This window comes from Pteropus vampyrus, unplaced genomic scaffold (genome assembly GCF_000151845.1).
Source record: "Pteropus vampyrus isolate Shadow unplaced genomic scaffold, Pvam_2.0 Scaffold99, whole genome shotgun sequence".
Lineage (NCBI taxonomy): Eukaryota > Metazoa > Chordata > Mammalia > Chiroptera > Pteropodidae > Pteropus > Pteropus vampyrus.
This window is the reverse complement of record NW_011888880.1, coordinates 3,068,527-3,089,062: the sequence shown is the minus strand read 5'-3', so window position 1 is coordinate 3,089,062 and position 20,536 is coordinate 3,068,527. Positions and strand designations below refer to the sequence as shown.

At 39.6% G+C, this 20,536-nt stretch overlaps 1 protein-coding gene across 4 annotated transcripts in view; it reads right to left on the bottom strand.

Annotated features, from left to right (window-relative positions):
- The window catches only part of SGK3 (serum/glucocorticoid regulated kinase family member 3), a 94,629-nt gene that overhangs the window by 31,787 nt on the left and 42,306 nt on the right, over positions 1–20,536 (bottom strand). For 3 of the 4 annotated variants that reach the window (XM_011364606.2, XM_011364604.2, XM_011364608.2), the window contains exons 2-5: positions 11,552–11,766; positions 6,873–6,956; positions 4,098–4,170; positions 1,391–1,466 (exon numbers count right to left, since the gene is read on the bottom strand). In XM_011364606.2, the coding sequence (XP_011362908.1) occupies positions 1,391–1,466; positions 4,098–4,170; positions 6,873–6,956; positions 11,552–11,629 (311 nt within the window). In that variant the 5' untranslated portion in view covers positions 11,630–11,766. Of the gene's footprint in view, positions 1–1,390; positions 1,467–3,426; positions 3,641–4,097; positions 4,171–6,872; positions 6,957–11,551; positions 11,767–20,536 lie in introns of those variants that run through there. The other variant, XM_011364609.2, reaches the window with a different exon arrangement.

Below are 20,536 nucleotides of genomic sequence, written 5' to 3'. Positions count from 1 at the left end.
CCAACATTTTACTAATTTGGTAAATTATAGTAAGTAACTCAAAAAAGGAGATCAGAGGACCAGCTCAGAATGGTAGGAGCCCACTGTAACAAACTATACAAATGGCAAAGAACTATATTTAAGAAAAAAAAATTTTTAGAACTGCTAAAAATACAGTCCTTCAGTGTTGTGATTCTGAAAAGACAACCCTTACATTTACACAGATAGGTGAGCTGCGGAAAAGCTTCCCAGATATTTTACTTTACCCTCTTTATTTCTTCTTAGAATACTTTATACATACAAAAAAAGTAACACATATGTAAATTACAAATCACAATAAATATAATGAATACCCATGACCCAATTATCAGACTCAAAACGGAAAACACGACTCAAATCATGGATCTACCTATATGTGCCTCGGAATTTCTGATAGGACCCACCCTTTTGCCATCATTATGAGCTGCTGGTCTACGGAAGGATTTTAAACTCATTAGCACAAGACAAACTCAGGGCTGGGCAAGTGCCTTCATGTTAAGTGGCTGCCTAGAATGCCGTGTGGAGGACCGGAGGCCTTCTTGATAGGAGAGAACACGGCCCAAGGTGGAACGAGAAATGTGGCATATGTGCCCAACCCTGGCCAACTCCTTCAAAGCCTCATCTCCTTTCTGAAAACCTACTCTGTGTTTCAGTCACGCTTAAGTGTCCTGAATGATCCAGGCTTCTGGGAGACTCTGTTACACATATTGCTCTCTTTCCTTGGAATGTATTTCCTGCCTTTTTTTTTTTTTCTTGAATGACTTTTCTTTAAGTCCCAGGAAGCCCTCCTTGATCTCATCAAGAAGAGCTGGCCACATTTTCCTCTGTTATCTTCTAGCACCTCTACTATAAAATTTTCCTAGCTTTAATTGCTTGTTGAGATATCTGTTTCTCTCACTAGACTGCAAGTCTATGCCTCTGGAAGGTAGGGATGATGAACATTCTTTATATTCCCAATGCACATAGCAGGTACTTAATAAATGCTTTTTAAATACATGAATAAATATAACATCAAACAATTAGCAAAGTATTTAGTTGTGTATTCTGAAAAATCCTTTCACGTTTAATCTATAAAACTAAGGCAAGCACAAAAGGAAAAAGAAAATAACTTGGGCCTTGAGTTGATAGTCAGAAGAGCAGTTAAGAATACCAGGGGAAAAATGCTTGAGGAAGATTTTACAAACACATATACATATATGTATATACATATAATATAAATATATATATATATTGGATATCTATGTCATAGACATATCTATGATATATATCACAGTAACATTCCACAGAACATATAAAATCTATATCAGTAGCTTATTCAATATTCGTAGCTTCGATTTCAGCACCTCTCTAGAACACAATGATAATCACTTACTGGCTGTAAAGTTCTGGATGCCTGACTAAGTTCTGAATGAACTCATTCAGTCCTGCTCTTCTCTGTTTAATAAAATCTGTTGAGAGAGACATAAACTGTTAGGATTATTTATGTGAGACTATTTAATTATCATCAATGCAGTTACATAAGAAGAGGTAAGTACAAGATAGTGACGTCTGATTAAGAAGCTATTTCTTAATTCATGTTTCTTGATATAGAAACATGAAAAAACAAATACTTAGAAATATATATGTTTTAAAATGTATAAATCCAATGACTATAGAATTAAAGTAAAGCAGATGACATATCTTCCAAAAGAAAATTCTCCAAAAAAATGCTTATTTTAGGTTCTAAAAAAACCTGGGAAGGTATTTTCTTTGTCCAACTCCTCATGTACTACCAGGTAACAAATGAAAATTAACAGTATGACATTGGTGACTGAAAAAATACACTAATTAAAAAAATACACTGGGTCATTTTCCTAACAAGTCACTGTACAGCATCTTCAAAGCGTTTTGTCTGTTGATAACAGGCTCATGCGACAGCAGTTTACAATGAAGTGTAAGCACAAATGTTTCTAGAAATTAGAAAACATTACTCAAATATCCTGTTTCTGCTACTTACTAGTTAACTGACCTTGAGCCTTTCTAAGACTTGAATCCTTACTTGTAAAATGGAGATAACAATATTTATACCTGTTATAGGATTAAATGAGACAATGCACATAAGTTTATAGGCGAATGCTTGGTAGACAGAAACAGCACAATTTTTAGCTATTACTATTTTTATTGTGGTCGGGTCAAAATCCATCATCCTAAACCCTAATTCTTAAGAAATACAGATGGTCTCAGACATACAATGGTTCGACTTACATTTTTCAACTTTACAATGGTGTGAAAATGCTAAGAACTCAGTAGAAACCACACTTCAAAGTTTAAATTTTGATCTTTTCCCGGGCTAGTGGCATGCAGTACAGTATTCCCTTGTTATGCTGGGGTGTGGTAGCAATGATTTTGCTCAACTGCAGGCTAATGTAAGTGTTCTGAGCTTGTCTGAGGTAGGCTAGGCTAAGCTATGATGTTCACAGTAGGTTAGTTATGTTAAATGTGTTTTCGACTTCAGATGTTTTCTATTTATGATGGGTTTATCTGGTCATTAACTCCATCCTAAGTTGAGAAGCAATTGTATACTCTAAAAATTGAAAAAGCAGGAGATTTGAGAGAATGTCTCAAATGGTGAACGTCTTGATAAAAACCTATCAACAACATTCAACTTAACAGTGAGTTTTGGTTTTGTTAAATGATTTCTACTCAATAAAGCTTTAACATACAGTGTTTGTCACCAAAATTATGGATTGTTTCCAGTCATGTAGGTTTATTTCCATTTCTCAAATGTATAAATATAAAAGAACAAATATAAATTATATCTGGTCACTAAGATCTAGATGCACTTGGAACTTTTTTCTTGTTCGACTATGAAATTGTTGAAAATTTTCAGGAAGGTATCTTGTAAAACTCCAAGGGCATTCTTTATGCCACCAGACAATAAAGCGTATGTGAGGTTTACATTACAAACTATACTTGCTAACTCTCCAGTTTCCTCATGAATGCAGTAGAGGTAAAAGAAGCTACCTTGTAGTTACAAACTCAAGTGAAAATTCTGCGTATATAGGGGAAGTGAGAACCCTCACCAATCTTGAATACAATGTAAAAGAAGAGAGGGCCACAGGGGATCCAGCAGCCTGGGGGGACGGGGGGGGACTAAGTTTTAATTAAAGCAAGAATGTGAAAGAAATACGAAAAAGATAAAGTTTGTTCATTGTGGGTAGAATTCTACACGGCCCAGTGAAAAGGTGTGGGAGGGAAAATGATGGTACAAGCTTAGGTTATAGAGAGGAAGCAGTCGAGATAAGCAATTTGACCAAGAAAGCAGGCATGTAAGGAATCACAGTTTTAATGGGTTACACAGCTACAAGCACATTAGTTGAGGAGGTAGGATGGAGTGGAGGGAGAGCACTCTGGCTTGTTGGGATTCACCTATGGCACAGACAGATGACTTTTCTGATAGGATTTCTGTCTATAAGTAGTTATTTGTGACCTAGACTGCTTTCTTGGATTCTAGTGAAAAGTTCCAGGCTTGAGGCTTCAGACATACAGGCTCCAGGCTCCTGAGATCCTTTGTGTCATTATGCTTCCCAAGGGTGAGCAATAGAACATTTTCTTGGTACTCCATTCGGAGGGTTGCAGGGTGCTGTGTACAGAGTATATGTTAAATAAATGTTTCTCAAGGTAACAAAGAATGTCCTTCAGGATTAGAAAAGTACCCTAAATTATCCCTAATGATCGATAAAGTTATCTGAAGCCAGACTGCTTAAATTTAACTTCCAAATCTGACATTTACTAGCTGTTGTGACCCTGGTCAAATTAATCAACCTAACTGTACTTCAGTTTCCTTATCCTAAAATAGAGATGATAATAATAATAATACCCAACTCAAAGGGTTGTTGTGCAGATTGAATTAAAACATGTAATGTCTTTAAAACAATGCCTAGTACACAACAAGCACGTTCCTGAGGCATTATTTTCATAGAGCATGAGATCAATTAGCTTTGTAGAGTTTTGTGCCACTGTACAATACAAAAAATATGTGAATTTCATCTTCAAACTTCAGCCATCACTTATGGCTCATCTATGAAGTTATTGCTTACCTGGATCAAAATTATCACCAAATATTCGCTTGGCAGGAATCTTCAGGGCCATAGCAGGAAACTGTTTCTTTAACTAGAATTTTAAAAAATAACATTATATGAACTTAATTTTATAAGTCTTCTAGTTATTCATGCACCAAAACAAAATACAATTTAGTTGAAGAAAACTGGACTTTGGGTGGTAAACACACAATAGAATATACAGATGTCAAATTATAATGCACACCTGAAAATTATATAATTGTATTAACCAATGTTACCCCAATAAACTTAATTTTTAAAGTTAAAAAAAAAAACAAAATACAATCTGATTAACAAGAAAATCCATCATAAGACATACTTTTAAATATATCATGATCAAATGTGCAATAGCAAATTATACCAATAAAATACCAGACTGTCTAATCATCCTAATATTGTCCCAATATAGGCTTGGACAAGCTACTTAACATCTCTGTGCCTCTGTTTTCTTGCCTGTAAAATTTTAGTACTTATCTTATAGGTTTGTTGAGAGGCTTAAAAGAAATCAATTATGTTAAATGCTTAGACTAGAATCTGGTGTGTACGTTATGAATCCATATTACCATTCGTTACCTCAAGGGAGAGGTGACCTTTGTGTTCTATGAATAAATTGACAATTGTTTTCTATGAAAGCTGGCTAATTTTGCTTTCAATATCCTCTACTTTAGCCTTCTCTCTATTATTATTCTAATACATTTATCAGATTTGCTTATCCCCAGAGAAGGAAGAAATTGGCCCTGAAGAACTTAAATTTAGGGCAGTAAAGTCATAAAAATGGGTTAATGCTTATTTTTATTGTAAGCTTCAGGTCAGAGAGCCACATACACACACACAGAAACTATATATCTAACTACCAACGGACAGGAAATAGAATAGAAGAATGTATTAATCACTCTACACCATGAGCATGCTATCAGCAAAATCCAGACTGAAAAGTCTGCAGACAAATATCACTGTTTATTCAACAAAATATCTGTAAAGAAAAGATAAGAGAGATGGAGGGGGAAATCTAGGAATTAAAAGACACTTGACAGACTTATCAACCAGTCACACAAACACTGACTGGTTATTTTACATAAAGACATTATCATTAGTTTTAGGTGTCATGATGGTATTGTGTGTGTATGATACTAAAACATTTACAGATGAAATGATATGATGTATAAGTCTGCTTCAAAATTACAGTGGGCTGGCTAGGGACAGAGATGAAAGAAGAATTGCCATGTAATTGTTGAAGCTGGATGGTACATTATATTATTTTCTATATTTGCACTAGTCTCTGTTTCTGTAGGTGTTCAACAATTTCCATAAAGAAGTTTTAAAATGTAAATGACAGTCAAAAAACACATTTAAACTGACAAAATGCTTACAGATTGGAAACTACACTTTTTGTCTTTTATTCTAAAAGAAATATAGGGAAAGAATTTGTATTTTCAAACTGAGGGAAATCCAGGCCAGGTTTAATCTCACTTCAGCAGTTTGAAAAAATGATACCATTCCTGTTTTTTTTCTTCACCCCTTACCACAGGAGGCAGAATTGGAGAGTTATAAAATGAGAGAGGTAGACACAGAAAATGGGGAAATAAGAAAAAGATGAAAAAAGAAAAATACAGGAAAAATGAGGGATATAGGTAATAAAAACTACTGGTTAAGGAAAATTTTCTGCAAAAAACTTACGATGGGGTGTTTTATGGAAAGAGAGAATGAAAAGTAACAAAACAAACTCTCTTTACCTTTATGCTTAAAGATACTCAAATATTAACACTCCACCTAATTAATCAATAGTCATTTAAATTCTGAAACCATCGCAAGGATGCTAAACTTTTCTCTCACATATATCTCTACACGCTTCAGTTTTCAGATGACATCCCCTACACTCCTCCCGCTTTTAAACAATTCTACAAAGGGAAGCATGTTTAGAAGGTAAATCTGGCCTATATAATCTCTTAAGCAAAGTGCAAAACGAAATCTCAACTTTTAAGTTATTAGTAGTTCATTAAACAAAATCTGATCTTATCTCTCTGAGAAGTTCATAGAAACCCTGTGTGAGTGCATACATGTGTTGTTACCACTATTTTACTTTTACCTGAGTATAACCCAGGTATCCTCATAAGTACAATCAGATCTGTACAATTATCAAAAATGCTAATAATAATGGTATCCAAGAATTTCAAATCGAGATAGCATTCAACCCTCACCCAGCCTCCAATATAAGCCCTTTAAAAAACAAGATCACTGAAAAATTACAGCAGATATTGTCATGTACAAACTCTAACGGGCTATTATTTTGTCTCAAAAGTGGGACCTCACATATAGTCAAAAAGACTGTCTCAATATCCTTTGATTAAGCAATACTTAAAACTATAGACAATAAGTTCAGTTGCATATGTATTAAAAAAAAACTAACAGAAGAAAACAGTAAAGCTAAGAAAGTGTTGGGCACTCAGAGATAACATGATAATTACAGCTATTAGAGAGGTAGGTAGAAAGGATTTATTTCTAATATTCTATAACATTAAAATGTATTTTAAGCTGCACATGTCGTATCTTCAATAGTTTATTTAAAACTTCTCAACAGTCCCCACTCCACCTTTTTTTGTAAGAATTCTAAAGTTCAAATACTTTTGAAGAATCTGTTACCCTTTTCTGCTTGTCTGATATATGAGTATTATTTAATCATTCGAATAAAATCTCTCTTATTTTAGAGTTTTCTTTGGTGTTTCGTTTTAAAAAACCTTATAAACTATTACTTACAGTATTGTAAAGCTTATCAAACTCTGCATATCTCCTGAAGACAAACCACTCACTCCTGCCCACTGAGACCAGAACTTTATAAACCTGTGAGAACAAAAAATAATAAAAATAACACAATAAAGTTTGATTACAAAAAACACATTAGCTACTTAAATATGTGAATAATCTGTTTCCATACTCATGAAATTGATATTAGATGTTAATGTTTATATGATTCTCCAAGACACACAATTATCTTATCTTGTTGATTGTAATATTTTATTTTTAAAATGTTATGAAATATTTCTGTAATTTTCAGAGAATATAGTGAACACATAATGTACTCATTATTTAGATAAATTCTAATATTTTTCCATTCTTATTTCAGATTTTTTTCCCCAAGAATAAAACATTACAGATTCAACTGATGATATTCTCCCTGTTTTCCTCCAGCAGTAACCATTACCCTGAAATTATAAAGTATTTTAAAAAATGATGCCTGGTACATAGTAAACACTCAATTATTAGTTCTCCTTTTTCCAGGTCATCTTTTATACAGTATTTTTCAAACTAAGAATTCATCATCAGATTTCCTACTGCCACCTACATGCATTTAATATTTTCATAGACATAATTGCATATAACCATAGTCAACAACCCTATGAAATAAGCAGAAAAAATATTACAGCTCCCAGTATACATATGAGGAAATCATGGCCCCCCAAAAATGAAGTAACACTCTCAAGTTCACAGATTTGTGAGACTAAGATCTAAATCTTCTAACCTTCCATGCACTAGAACCAGTATCAAATCATCAACAGTTATAATATAGAATTAACTTTCACAAGTCATCTCATAGATACTCTTAGATTATAGTTCAATGTACCAATGCAGAAAAATCTATTTGGGATCTCAAAGATCTTGTATCATTTCTAAGAGAAAAATAACAAGAATACAGATTTATGAGGAAAGGCTCTACTGATGAATGGCTCGGGTTATGAGTGAAGACTAAGAGAAAGAGATATGAGTTGCTTGGAGTTCACAATAAAATGGCCCATAGTCTGTTAGACAACTTAAAATAAACCAAGTTAAATTTAGAAGATGGGCATATAAATATGTATAAACTATCTTTTCCCATGAAAGACTGGTTAGCGACACTGACAAGTTCATAGTTAGATACTACTGTGAGAAAGGACCTCCCTGATACTGTATGTGATCACAGTGCACGAATTCTGTAGTATCATCTGAGATATGGGTACATTAACAGGCCCACAGTAGGAGGAGTTCCAGAATGTAAAGCTACATCCCTCTGTGAGAGAGGGAAAAAGGTCTCACCTGGAAGGTGAAGCAAAGACATTGGTACCAGACACCTGGGTAGGTGATGAATCACTTAGACTAAAAGAAAAAGAGCAGCCAAGCATCCTACATGAGCTACAGGGTGGTGATGTGGCTCTTCCAGTCTTAACCAAGAAGGTACCCAGCGGTCATAGAGGAAGCTACTGGGTGTAGGACGTTGGGATTGCTTGTAAGGGGATACTGCTCACGTGAGAAGAGTGCAGAAGCAGAGGGTCCAGGACCTGGCCAAGGTGCCAGTGAAGGTGAGCCCTGCTTCTAAAACTAGCCTACAGATTTATCTCAGCAGCATTCAAGATTGCATACTCCTGCAGCAGGACTGCTACAAAAGCATCAGAAACCTAGGTTTACACAACTGTGAGCTTCTTGAATTATTTGTGCTAACTTCCTGGTATGGCAGGGGGCTTCCCATGGTTACCCAAGCACAGTTAAGACTAGAACCCAAGCCACAGTTCCAGGCTGCAAATATATTTACAGGAACTAAGATAAAGCCCTGGGAAGTTATTAGCAGTATGATTTATGAAAAAGGTCTTAAGTTCCAATAAAACACCAAAAGGCAAAAAAAAAAAAAAAAATCTCTTCAAATTTTAAAAAATACTTGCAAAAAAAGCACAAGATTTCACAGAAAGCAGTATAACACTTACTAAAATATGAAATTATCTTAGTTTTTTTTTTTTTAAATCCTTATTGTCTGTCTTGCCCCACCAGAATGTAAGTTCCTTGAGAGCAAGGACTGTGTCATTCTTACTACCCACTGTATCCCCAGTGCCCAGAACAGCATCTGGCATACCAAAGAAACTCAATGGCAATTTGTTGAGCAGATAAATGAAAGTGTAATTTAGACTTGGTTTACGTCCAGACATCCTAGGATATGATGCAATTCTCTGTTAGAAGCTTCACGATATAGAGCTATATGAAAGACATATGAGAACTAGAGTACAAAAATATTATGGAACAGTAAGTAACACAATGTCTATCTTTGTTCCAAAGTATAACGTAGGCACCTGGGCCTGCTGAAGCTGGACACAGAGTCTGTGTTGGGTGGGGTAGACCCTATCTGTGCTGACCAGAACCAAGCTTCTTGAGGACTGAGGAAAACACTGTACTGATCAACAACTAACACATGAACTTAGTACTACTGTTCATTCAACATCGGTTCAATAGATACTTCTTGAACATCCATCTCTGTTCTAGGTACTGGTGAAACCACAGTGAAGGAAGTTCTTGCTTCAAAGGAACTTGCATTCCAGTCGGGGAAGTCATACACAAATAAATACAAAATATGCCACGTGGTGATACTGCTACTAAAAATTTGAATAGGGTAAGTGGGACAGAGAGTGAAAGGGGTAGGATGGGGTGTGAAGGTGCTAGTTTATACACAGGGTGGTCAGAAAAAGCCTCTTTAATAAAGCAACATTTGAGAATCTGAAGGAGGGAAATGAACACGGTGATTTGGACCCAGCCTTTGGGAACTCAGGGGCCGGTTCTGGGACAGCGGAGTAAGAGAAACACTACAGGCCTCCTTGACCCTTTCACAGAAGACATGGAACTACTTCTCCCATTAAAAATAGAAGGATATATTTGCTATGTATGAACTTCCCTCAAACTTGGCAGGAGGCTATGCCCTTGAAGTGGGTTATGGCCCAAAGGTAAAAATAAAGACAAGGAAGAAAGAAAAACTTTCACACACTCCACTATTTTATCCAAGATACACTACCGACTTCTTGTTCGCCATCAATGTGATGTTTCTAAAATTTTCTTATATGTATGTGAAATAAATAGACAATGCTTGTTAAGGTATTGCTACAACATAGAGACTGAGAGTAAGCAAATGGCCAGAGGAAGCACATTACCATCTCTCTGCATTGCGACTGGGTGCAGGGTATGGAGCTGCATTTATTAAGGAAGGGAGAACGGAGGATAGAAGGGTTGTTTCCAGCTTCTTGTCTGGGACTTTGGGAGTAAACCACCATTTGGGGGCTCCGGCTCCACCTACTTAAGAAGGCAGAATGGAGTGGTCAGGTGAAGGGTTTAACGCCTCAGCTTTTCCTCGGCTCTCATGTGAAATGGACTCTGAGTTTAAAGTCACTTGTCATGAGGCTCAACTGGCAGTGGCCAAGTGACTCCTTGGTCAGAGGCTGGGGCAGACCACTTGATTCAGGAGCAGGTGAAGGGCATGTCCACCTCTGTGGGCGCTATAGCCACTGAGAGCCAAGGGGAAGCTGAGTCGGCAGTGAGTTGCCACCACCATGGCCAACCTGACAAGGAGCAGAGAGCAAGTCAGTTCATCGACTGTAGATGCCAGAAATGGATACCAACAAAATGCCCAGGGCTGAATCAGGTACATCAATCACAGCTGGATGTTTGTCAAACTAGTCACTACACCTGGAATGGCAAAGATCTAGGGGGATAATAAGAGTGCCAGAGCCGTCCTTCATCAGGCTGCCGTGAGGTCAGTCATCAACTCAACAAACGCTGTGAAGGGGGACACCTCTCCTCTCACAAACTACGATGCCATGCTGGAGAAAAAGTGTGCATTCAAATAAGAAAAAGAGCAGAACTGGGCATTTTTACTTGAAAGAACTGGTTAAATTTTAGCTCGGAATTGGGTTAAATGAATTCCTTCATACCACTCAGTGGATGGGGGTTTACAAGGAAGACCAGATCAGTTGTAGATGAGATAAATGACATTTTTTTCAGGGGGAGGAGGGCAGGAGATCTCTGTATATGTTTCATTATACTAATTAGCAAAGTGACTATTCTCCAATAATAGACATTGATATACCGATTCAGCAAATATTCATTGTGCTAATTCTTTGTAAAGCCCTATGGTAGATACTGTGGTGAGAAAAAGTAAAATTAGAAATGGGCTTTGCATTTAAGGTAAAAAAAGAGATACGATACTGGATTAAATATTTAAAAAATTGAGGTAGAAAATGATAAAACGTTCTAAGAAAAGATACAGAGGAAATTTTAAGACAGTGGTTCCTATGATGGGATCGATGACTTCCGGAGCCCATTAACCCCTACCCCCGAGAGAGCACAAATATTATGTGCACATGTTGAGATCTACGTGTATGCATATTTTGTGGCGAGAGGGTCTATCGGATAGTTTCATAAGCTTCTCTAAAAGGATAAATAAATAGGCAAAAACCTGCTCTGAAAAAGAAATTGTATTATGTTACAGTACCCGGGGAAGACGGTGGAGGATATATAGCATTGGAAAGGGAAGTACAATGTGGATATGTGGAGACAGGGAGAGGATGTTCTGGGTTAAAGAAGAAGAAAATAGAATGGGAGTGTTCTCTCTGTTGCATTTTCCCATAAGCTTTACATTACATACTTACAGTAAACCTCTTCTTTTTCTCTCTGTGTTCATCAGAGCTGGGAATGCTTACGCTTGGGCAGCTTTCCTTGTAGTCCATGGTATATCCCTTTGGGTTTATTGCCTCAAAAGGACACCAAAAATGAGTCCGAAGAAATAGTCAGCAGAGGACAAACACAATTAGCTAATCCAAAACACAAAACCTCTTGAGGTAATGTCCAAATTCCATCATGCAACCTTAACCAACAGGAAAAAAAAAACAAAAAAACAACTGATTAGCAAAACAATTTTAAAATACCATGACTTGTCATTGCTTGTTCACAGGACCCATTTTATGCTTATTCTGATAGGAATTTACTTTTTATCGTAAGTCTCCACTCAGGTTAGAGATTTAGTTTCTGTTATGTCCCTATCAATAGCTAAACCACAATCAAACATTGGCGTCCCATCTACCCTGCTTTTATGCTAAGGAATTCCGAGAGCTTCTATGCCACGGGTCCTGTGGACTGGGGGTTACCTCTCACCTAAAAAAAACTCTAGTCTCCAGAGCAGGGATTTTCCAAGTGTGGTTTTCAGACTTTTGCATCAGGGTAAAAAGGTGTAGCTTGCTTCAGATTGAGATCCTATGTAGTAGCTAACTATTTACTTTCATTTTGCAAAAGAGGCAACTGAGACACAGGTTAAATAATCTGTCCGTAGGATCTGAACCCAGGCTGTCTGGCTCGAAAGTCCTCTTAACCACTGTGCTATGCTTTATTTTAACAACTACAGATGATTCTGATGCACTGGACCCCTCCCTGGTCAGAGACATTACATTAGATCTTCATACAGAACAAATAAATTATGTTAATATTATCATTCTACCCATGGATAAAGGGCTTGAGATGTCACGCTGATGTCACCTTTGCTACACACAGCAGCTCATATTCTCCATGGACACCAAATAATATCATTCAAAGGGTGAGTTTGCCAGTTTCTCCTGGTGATTAATCTGGGAGTAGAAAAGGTTTCCCAACACTGTTGGTAGAAGGGGTGCTTCACCAGGTGCTGCTGGTTCCCACCCCTGCCCACAAGGGCTTAGTAGACAGTCCCTTTGTTAGAGTCCCTTCAATTTAAGTGTGTCATGTGACTGATGCAGTAATTGGGACCAAGAATGACACCAAGAAACAGACCCTCAAAAATGGGATGCATGTTTGATGAATCCCCTGATCACCTTCCCGCAGAGGGAGGGGATAGGAAACTGATCATCTGTACAGTGATGTCATGATCACTCAAATTTCCTGCCATGGTATCACAAGATGGAATGCAGGAGGTGGGCAAGGAGCTGGAAGTCCAGTGCTGATTTCAAAGACTGTGACCTGAGCTGGGGCTGCTTCTAGTTGTCTTTGAGAATGTGCAAAAAAACAAAGGACAAACTGAAAACTGTGAATTCCCAAATAGATGAGTGGAAAATCTATGGCTGTTAGATTGTTTTCTCTTACAGCTGCTAAACTGACAGGACCAAGGATCAAGCCCAGGGTTTGAGGGTAAGGGTTGCAGAGGCAATTAAACACACAACCCTGCAAACATAAGGGCATCTTATGCTAACATAAGGTCACTGGCTGGAAAGGGGAATGATCCTGAATCATGGATGTAGGCACTTGGGAGACAAATGAGGCTAAGAATGTTGAACTCCTTATATAACTGAACATTCCTGCTGAAAGCAGCAACCTACACCCCTCTGAGGAGACCCAGCCTCCCAACTCCTCCCTTCAAAACCCCATCAAGCTGTTTCACAAGGGGATGCTAATTCACCTCACTACCTACTCCCATCATCCTTCATTGCCTCATTATGGTAGTTAGATCCCAAAAGAAACCAGGAAGAAGTTCAAAGTCTACTCTGAAGGGACACTGTCTTCATACTGAAAAATTTGCAAAATCTCAACAATTTTTACCAGCAGGAGTCTGAGGAGCACATATGGAAATATATTCAAAGGATGCTAGACCAAGGACTAAATGTGATTACTGTGACCCTATACATGGCCACAAGTGTATCCCATCAGTCTGTTTCCAGACTTTCCCCAATAGGGACCTGCAGCCATCCATGAGGGTCCACTGGTGAACAGGAAATGCATAATCCTTCCAAGGGTTACTGGACACTAGCTCAGAACAGCCACATCCCCGGAGACCCAAAGCACGGTCCAGCAGAGTGCCCATCTCGCTCTAGAGGGGAGGTGAGAGAGAAAGGCAACCCTGATGTCTCATGGTGGGTCCAAAGGGACCACGGGCCCATCCTTTGCTTATTTCTCTAGTCCTAGGCTTTTAGTGGAAACAGATGTGCTTAGTAACTAGCCAAATCCCCACACTGGTTTCCTGTCCAATGTCATAAAAGCCATTATGGAAAAATGGGCCATGAAGAAGTCCCTGGAACTTTCCCCACTCTCCTCAGTAAGAAAGTAAACTCCAAACTACACCACATTCCTGGAACAAGCTCAGAAATTAGTATCAATATCAAAAACCTGAGGATGCAGGGGTGTTAATTCCTATTCCATCCCATTTAACTTGCCTATTTACCTGTACCAAAGCCAGAAAGATCTTGGAACACGACTACAGATTATTATAACTTTAATCAGATAGTGATGTCAATCACAGCTGCGATTCTAGGTGTTATATTTTTTTTTGTTGGAAAAAAACTGGCATAACTCCTGATATCTGGTAAACAACTACTGACCTGGCAAATGTTTTCTTTTCTGTCACCATCAGTAAGGACAGTGAGATGCAATTTGCCGTCAAGTGGCTAAAACGGCCATACACTTTCACTGTCTTACCTGAGGGCTATGTCTGCACTTTCATAATAAAGTCTGGAGGGACCTTGGTCATTTTGATATCTCACAGATCCCCAACCTGTTCCATCACACTGATGGCATTATGTTAACTGGACCTGGTAAACAAGAAGCAGTGAGCACCCAGACTCCGCTGTGAGACACAGACACACACACAGACACATGCACGCACACACCCACACACTCCAGAGGATGGGGGATAAAAGCTATGGAAGTTCAGAACTCCACCAAATTGATGATTTGGTCTTAGAGTGGTGAGGCAAGATATCATGTCCAAAGTGAGAGAAAGTGACACACCTTGCACCATGTCCACTGAGGAAGAGGTAAAACAAATGGTGAGCTTCACATCTGGGTGTGCTGCTCTGACCTGTTTCCTGGGCGACCCATGACGCTGTCAGTTTTTATTGGAGCCTGATCCAAGAGAAGGTTCTACAGCAAGGAAACCTGCCCTAACTCTTGGGCCTATGCCTCGGCATACCCAATAGTACCAGAAATGACATGACAGACAGGGATGGGGTAAGGAGCTTCTGATAAGCACCAGGAGAAGAGTTGTACTGTCAAAATCTATTGTCCATTTGGTTCCTGGCCTGCTTTCAAGCCTGGGTAGAGATCAGATTGATACCTGCTCATGGGAACCAAGAGACTGTAACAAGAACAGCCCATCATACACAGAAAATTATGTGATCCACTGAATCATAAAACTGGACTGTATAGCAGCATTCCGCTTGGCATAGTAAAGGTGAGACTAGGCCCGAGCAGGTCTGGAAGGCACAAGTAAACTAAAGGGACAGATGGCTCCCCCCTGGTACTTGCTCGCCTTCCATGTTACACTCATGGGGAGGATCCTACACCCAGTTGGCAGAGGGGGAAGAGACACACCTGTTTATGGTTGGACATGACCATGTGCTAGCACTGGCCAGAGTTGAGAGGGTGGTCTTTAAATCGAGCAGTGAAAGGAAGCCATATGAAGGGAGAGAAGTCTGAGCAGGGCACATGGTGGTCCCCCTACATGCTGAGAGAGACTCATGGGGGCATGACCAATAGTACCAGTCAATGGGAAACTGTGGCAACCCCCAAAAAGATGGGACTACAAAGGACCTGGGTCCTGTGGGAACAAAGGTGTGGGTCACCACACCAGTGGACAACTCTGACCAGCTGAGGTGCTGGCAGAGGGTGAGGGGAACATAAAATAGGTACTTGAAGAAAAAGGTGTTATCACCAACTTGAGCCAAAGGACTAGCTACGGTGCAGAGACCACAGCAGTTTTATTTCATTTGAGTTTCTTCCCTATGAAGAACACTGGCAGTGGTTCCAGCTGGGAGTATGCAGGAACTGGATGCAGAGACTGAGAGGACTTTGTGTTTCCTGAGTTAGGAATGTGAGTCTTGTGCTCAAAGTATAAGAGTGAATACCAAGGGACAGAGAGAGGAGGACTGTGCTGGACATTCTCTATTTGCCTTTTCAGCTCCAGCTGCGCCCTGCTCCACACCTGAGGACACCGACCTGTACAGCCTGTATCCCACAGCCTCCCTGGCCCTCCAGCTGCTGGCCGACTTCATCCAGGGAGGTGCTGGCAGGACATGGGTGAGGGATGAGGATATAACTTCCTCATCCTGCTCCCTCCTGGGCAGGCTGAGTGGGGTAGCTGCTGAATTCCACTCTCTAAGGCCAAAACTCGTGTCAGGCAATCCTCTCTTGTGACTACAACGCTTCCAGGGATGAAATGCCACGATTCTTGACCTCAGGTCCTTGGGCAAGTTTAAGTTATTTGAGCCCTAGCTTCCTAATCTAGAAAATGGGGCTAGCAACCTTACTTCATATGGTTGTCCTAAGGATTCAAGGTATGTGTAAAAGACTTAGGTTTGTATATGTAGTCGATAAACTAGATCTAATACATAGCAATTTGTTTCCAATTGGTTTTTATTCCTTCATTCAACAAACACTTAAAGCATTCATCATGTACTAAGCAACAGGAAGACAAAGAAAAGAGAAAAATCCTACTTGCAAGGAATTTACCTAATGGGAAGAATGATAAGATTTCAATAGATGGCTAAGTAAGATGTTAGATGGATGTATGGTACCCTATGAAATCAAAGAGAAGGGCCACAGGTGCGAACTATCACATATTCCCAGCCTAGCTACAAATAAAGACAGGCAGGTATGAAAACAGAAGTTTGAAAGAGATCACACTTGTTTGCCTCAATTTTCTCTGGAAAAAAGGAGCTAGAATCACATGCTAGAAATGAAGATGTTGCTGTCAAAAAAAAAAAAAAAAATGCAGAGAGATAAAATCATTTGCCCAAGCCAGGATTCAGCTAACACACGTTAGAGCAGGGGTTCAAATCCAAATCTGACCAACTCCAAAATCTATGTGGACTTGTTTGCTACACCACATTAAGTAAGGTTTTCCTTTCCCTCAAGCTAAATCAAACCAGCAACCTAACAGTACTTAATACGTAGTGGCTAAGCTTATTACAAGCCAGACTGTGTTTTATGTGTGTTAACCTGATTGCTCCTCACAACAGCCCTACTGACACGAAACCGAGGAAAACTGAAGAATCAAAAGATGGAAGTTACCTGCCCCAGGTGGTGGAGTCAGGACTTGAACTCAGGTTTTCTGACTTCGGAACCTTAACCCATTGTACCACACTGCCTCTACAACATATACATGCTCTGAAGAGTCCTCAGGGAAGCAAGGAAGAAGGCTCATAAACTTATTTTTAAGTGGTTACAAGTGAAATTATGAAAAAGCAACTCTTCTATTACTGTAAATTTAATATGTTTATTCTATAACACTGAAGCAATTTAAATTCTGCAAAATCATCTTCTGGCCAGGCAACCAAACGAAACAGAGTGAGAAGAGGGCTGACATAAGAACCCCATAACTAAGAAAGACTAGAACAAAAGCTACGTCATTCACATGGGGATAAAAGCTGGAACTTGGAGAGGTTCATAGGAAACTTGGGCTTTTTAAAGGAGAAGCAGTGAAAGAATTTGCCTTCGCTCTGCTGGGGAATCACAAAATAATCCTGTAGCTCGGTCCCCGGGGACAGCTGGCGTGCCTAGGAGGAGGGCATGTGGCTCCAAAGAGGAAGTATAAATATTCACCAGAATGGAAGATCTAACCTTATCATCCAACATGCATCAACTGTGATGAGCCCAACAAGATAAAAAGAAGTTGCTCAGGTGAGAAGAGAACTTGCAGAGGCCTGCCAGATCTTAGGAGGGGCAGTGACGAGCAAGAGTAATATAACAGCTAGTAAATATTATATTTGTAGTGGTTCTCATCAAGGGGACGTTTGGCAATGTCTGGAGACACTTTTAGTTGCCACGACTTGAGGGGTTGCTAGTGAGTACATGTCAAGGAGGATGCTAAACGCCCTATAATGCACAGGACAGCCCCAACGACAGAAAATTACCTGACTCGAAATGTCAAGAGTGTTGAGGTTGAGAAACTAACATTTATTGAGCACTAATGCCAGGCACTGCTCTGAGAGCTCGCATCTAACACATCACTTAACCCTCACAGCAACCCATGTGGTTAAGTACCATTATCCTGTTTTGACAAATGAAGAAACCTAGGCGCTGAGGAGAACTTCCACATGATCAGACAGCTTTCAGTGGCAGCACTGACATGAACACAGCTCTGACCTGAGAGTCTACTGTCTCTCAGTTTCTTACGGTACTGCTGCATGCATCTTCTTCTCAATCACCTTTGGAGATCCTGAGCTGAAGAGAAGAGAGCACCACCGCGTGTCCACGAGCAGCTGGGTTACAGAAAGAAAGCCGCACACAAGAAAAGCAGCTTTTCTAATTCTGTTACCAGGAGGGGTCAGGTCTGCACTTGTCAGGAATGGCGCATCTTCCTCTCCTTGAAACTTCCCGCATCAACATCTAACCACGAGCTCGGCACGAAGTGAGCTCTGAGTGTTGATCCCATCACAAGGCCAATCAAGAGCTAAATTATGAAATAGAGAGGACACAAGAAAGGATGCTATCGCAGGATATGTTTTTTTTTAAAGGAGAAAGTCTTTTAAAAAATAGTATTAATAGATCTAAAATTTTTTATGTGGGGGCTATAAAAAACAGAAATATGGGTGAAGCTCTGATAGAAAACTGTCCAAATTCATATTATATTAAAATTGTATTGAAAAACACTGCTTAAAATAGGTGAACATCAGTTAAGGCTTTCAAAAAAAGCATCTTCCTCTTCATCGTCATGCTTATCTTTTGGCCACTGTATGTAATTAGTGTCCTGGATCTTGTCCATCTTTCTTTCAGACAGCCGAAATTATTTTATAAGAAGGTCAAAAGGTTCTTCTGCTTTTACTTCTAAAATATAAGCAAAGAGGTTCTGAACTCCATTTCCTTCACATTTTACAAAGACTGTTTGGTATTGACTAGTGGACCCTAACCAAGTTACAAGGTAGATAAATTCATTAAGTGCTACGATGCACTCTTAATTAATATAGTAGAGAGAGGTGGTCAGCAATTAGCACCGAGACATAAAGGAAAATTAAGAATGAGCTTGTTCCACAGGGAAGGAATTAGTCCAAGAGGAGCTACAAGTTTTCTTCAGCAGGGGGACGGGACTGGGCACGGGGTGTTTGGAAGCAGAGTCCCAAAGGAGGGAGCTGTCAGACCCAGTCAAGGAAGAGACGAAAGAAAATCCAGGCACAGACCCTGGGCATGGCCAGAGGACTGGTACGAACACAGGTTTGGGATCTGGGGACTGACCCAGAGAATAAGAAAAAGAATTGAGAGTGGGGATGGGACAGGAATTATTCCTAAGAAGAGACGAGGCCAAGCGTGTAGGTTCCATTTTAAACTACATTAAAAGTACCACGGCAGGAAATTCTGATCCAAACAACATGGTTACTTTACTAAAAGCCTACTACAATAGGATATAATCTTTATCTGTTTATTTCCGCCTCTCAGAATACCAGCTCCAAATACATCCAAAATGTTTCAACAGAAACAAAGGACATCTTTGTCACATCTGTAAATTAAGTTCATTGCAGAACAGATTAAAAATCTAGCAGGGTCTGCCAGTGGAAGATACCTAGTAACCTTCTCACACATACATACATCACATGATGAATCAGTTACAACTTTTCCTGTTTTTCTTCCTTACTAATATATCCTTCCTCTAACTCCCACCCCACCCCGTTCAATTTTCCCCTCATTCTGCAATCATAAAGTAGTTCCATTTTTTCCTAGATTTAGCCATCCCTTTGAGATATTTTATTTGTCCTGATTCTTGATAAAGTAATATGTGAATTAAAAATAAAATATGTGCAAAATATACAGTATTGGGACACAATACAGAAGAATAGTCGGCACCCAACAATTCCACGGGAGTGTCCAAGAACCTCAACAAAAGTCTGTCGATTCCCTGAAACTGGCTCCATTTCATTACATACATTTAAGGAAGGGACTGAGTGTAGAAGTAAATGCTAACAGTCTTTTGTTCTCCAACACTAGCATCAAAACTGACAGGATAAGAAAGAAGACCCGAAGCTTACTCCAACTGATAACATGACCCTCCGCTGGTTCTAGAACCGGAAGAGCAGCAGCGTGCACTGCTCTGTCCTCGGCTTCCCAGAGTCACCATCTTGGGTTCCCAGTCACCAGAATGCCGGCCGTCTTCCTGGCTTCCCAAGTTTTTCCATGGGGAAGCACACCCCCAGCCTGTCTCCCAGGGCAGATGTGAACAAAGAACACTCTCGAGGATGATTCCTGGGGAACTGTGACCACTGGGAGAATGATGGGTGGGTGGGTGATGATATGAGACAAGAGAAAAGCAAAGGGGGAATTCACACAGAACTAGCAGTGGTAAAATCCTGAGGGCCCTAGAAGCTGAGGGAGAGTTGGGAGGATTCAGATTAAGGAGGCACCAAAAACAAAAACAAACCACAAACAACAATTGCCATCACGCCATAGAGTCTCTGGGGAGAGCCTCCAACCTGCTTTCTCTTCTTCCATTCTGACTCCCTGCCAATCCATTCTTTCCACAGTAGACAGAGTGCTTTGTTGTTTGTTTGTTTTTTTTAAATCACTGTAAATCTAATCATTTCACTCCTTTGCTTAAACCTTTTCCATGGTTTCCCACTGTCCTTAGAATAAATCCAAACTCTGAATTGTGGCTAACACTACAGCAGCCCACATGGCCTGACCTTCTCATA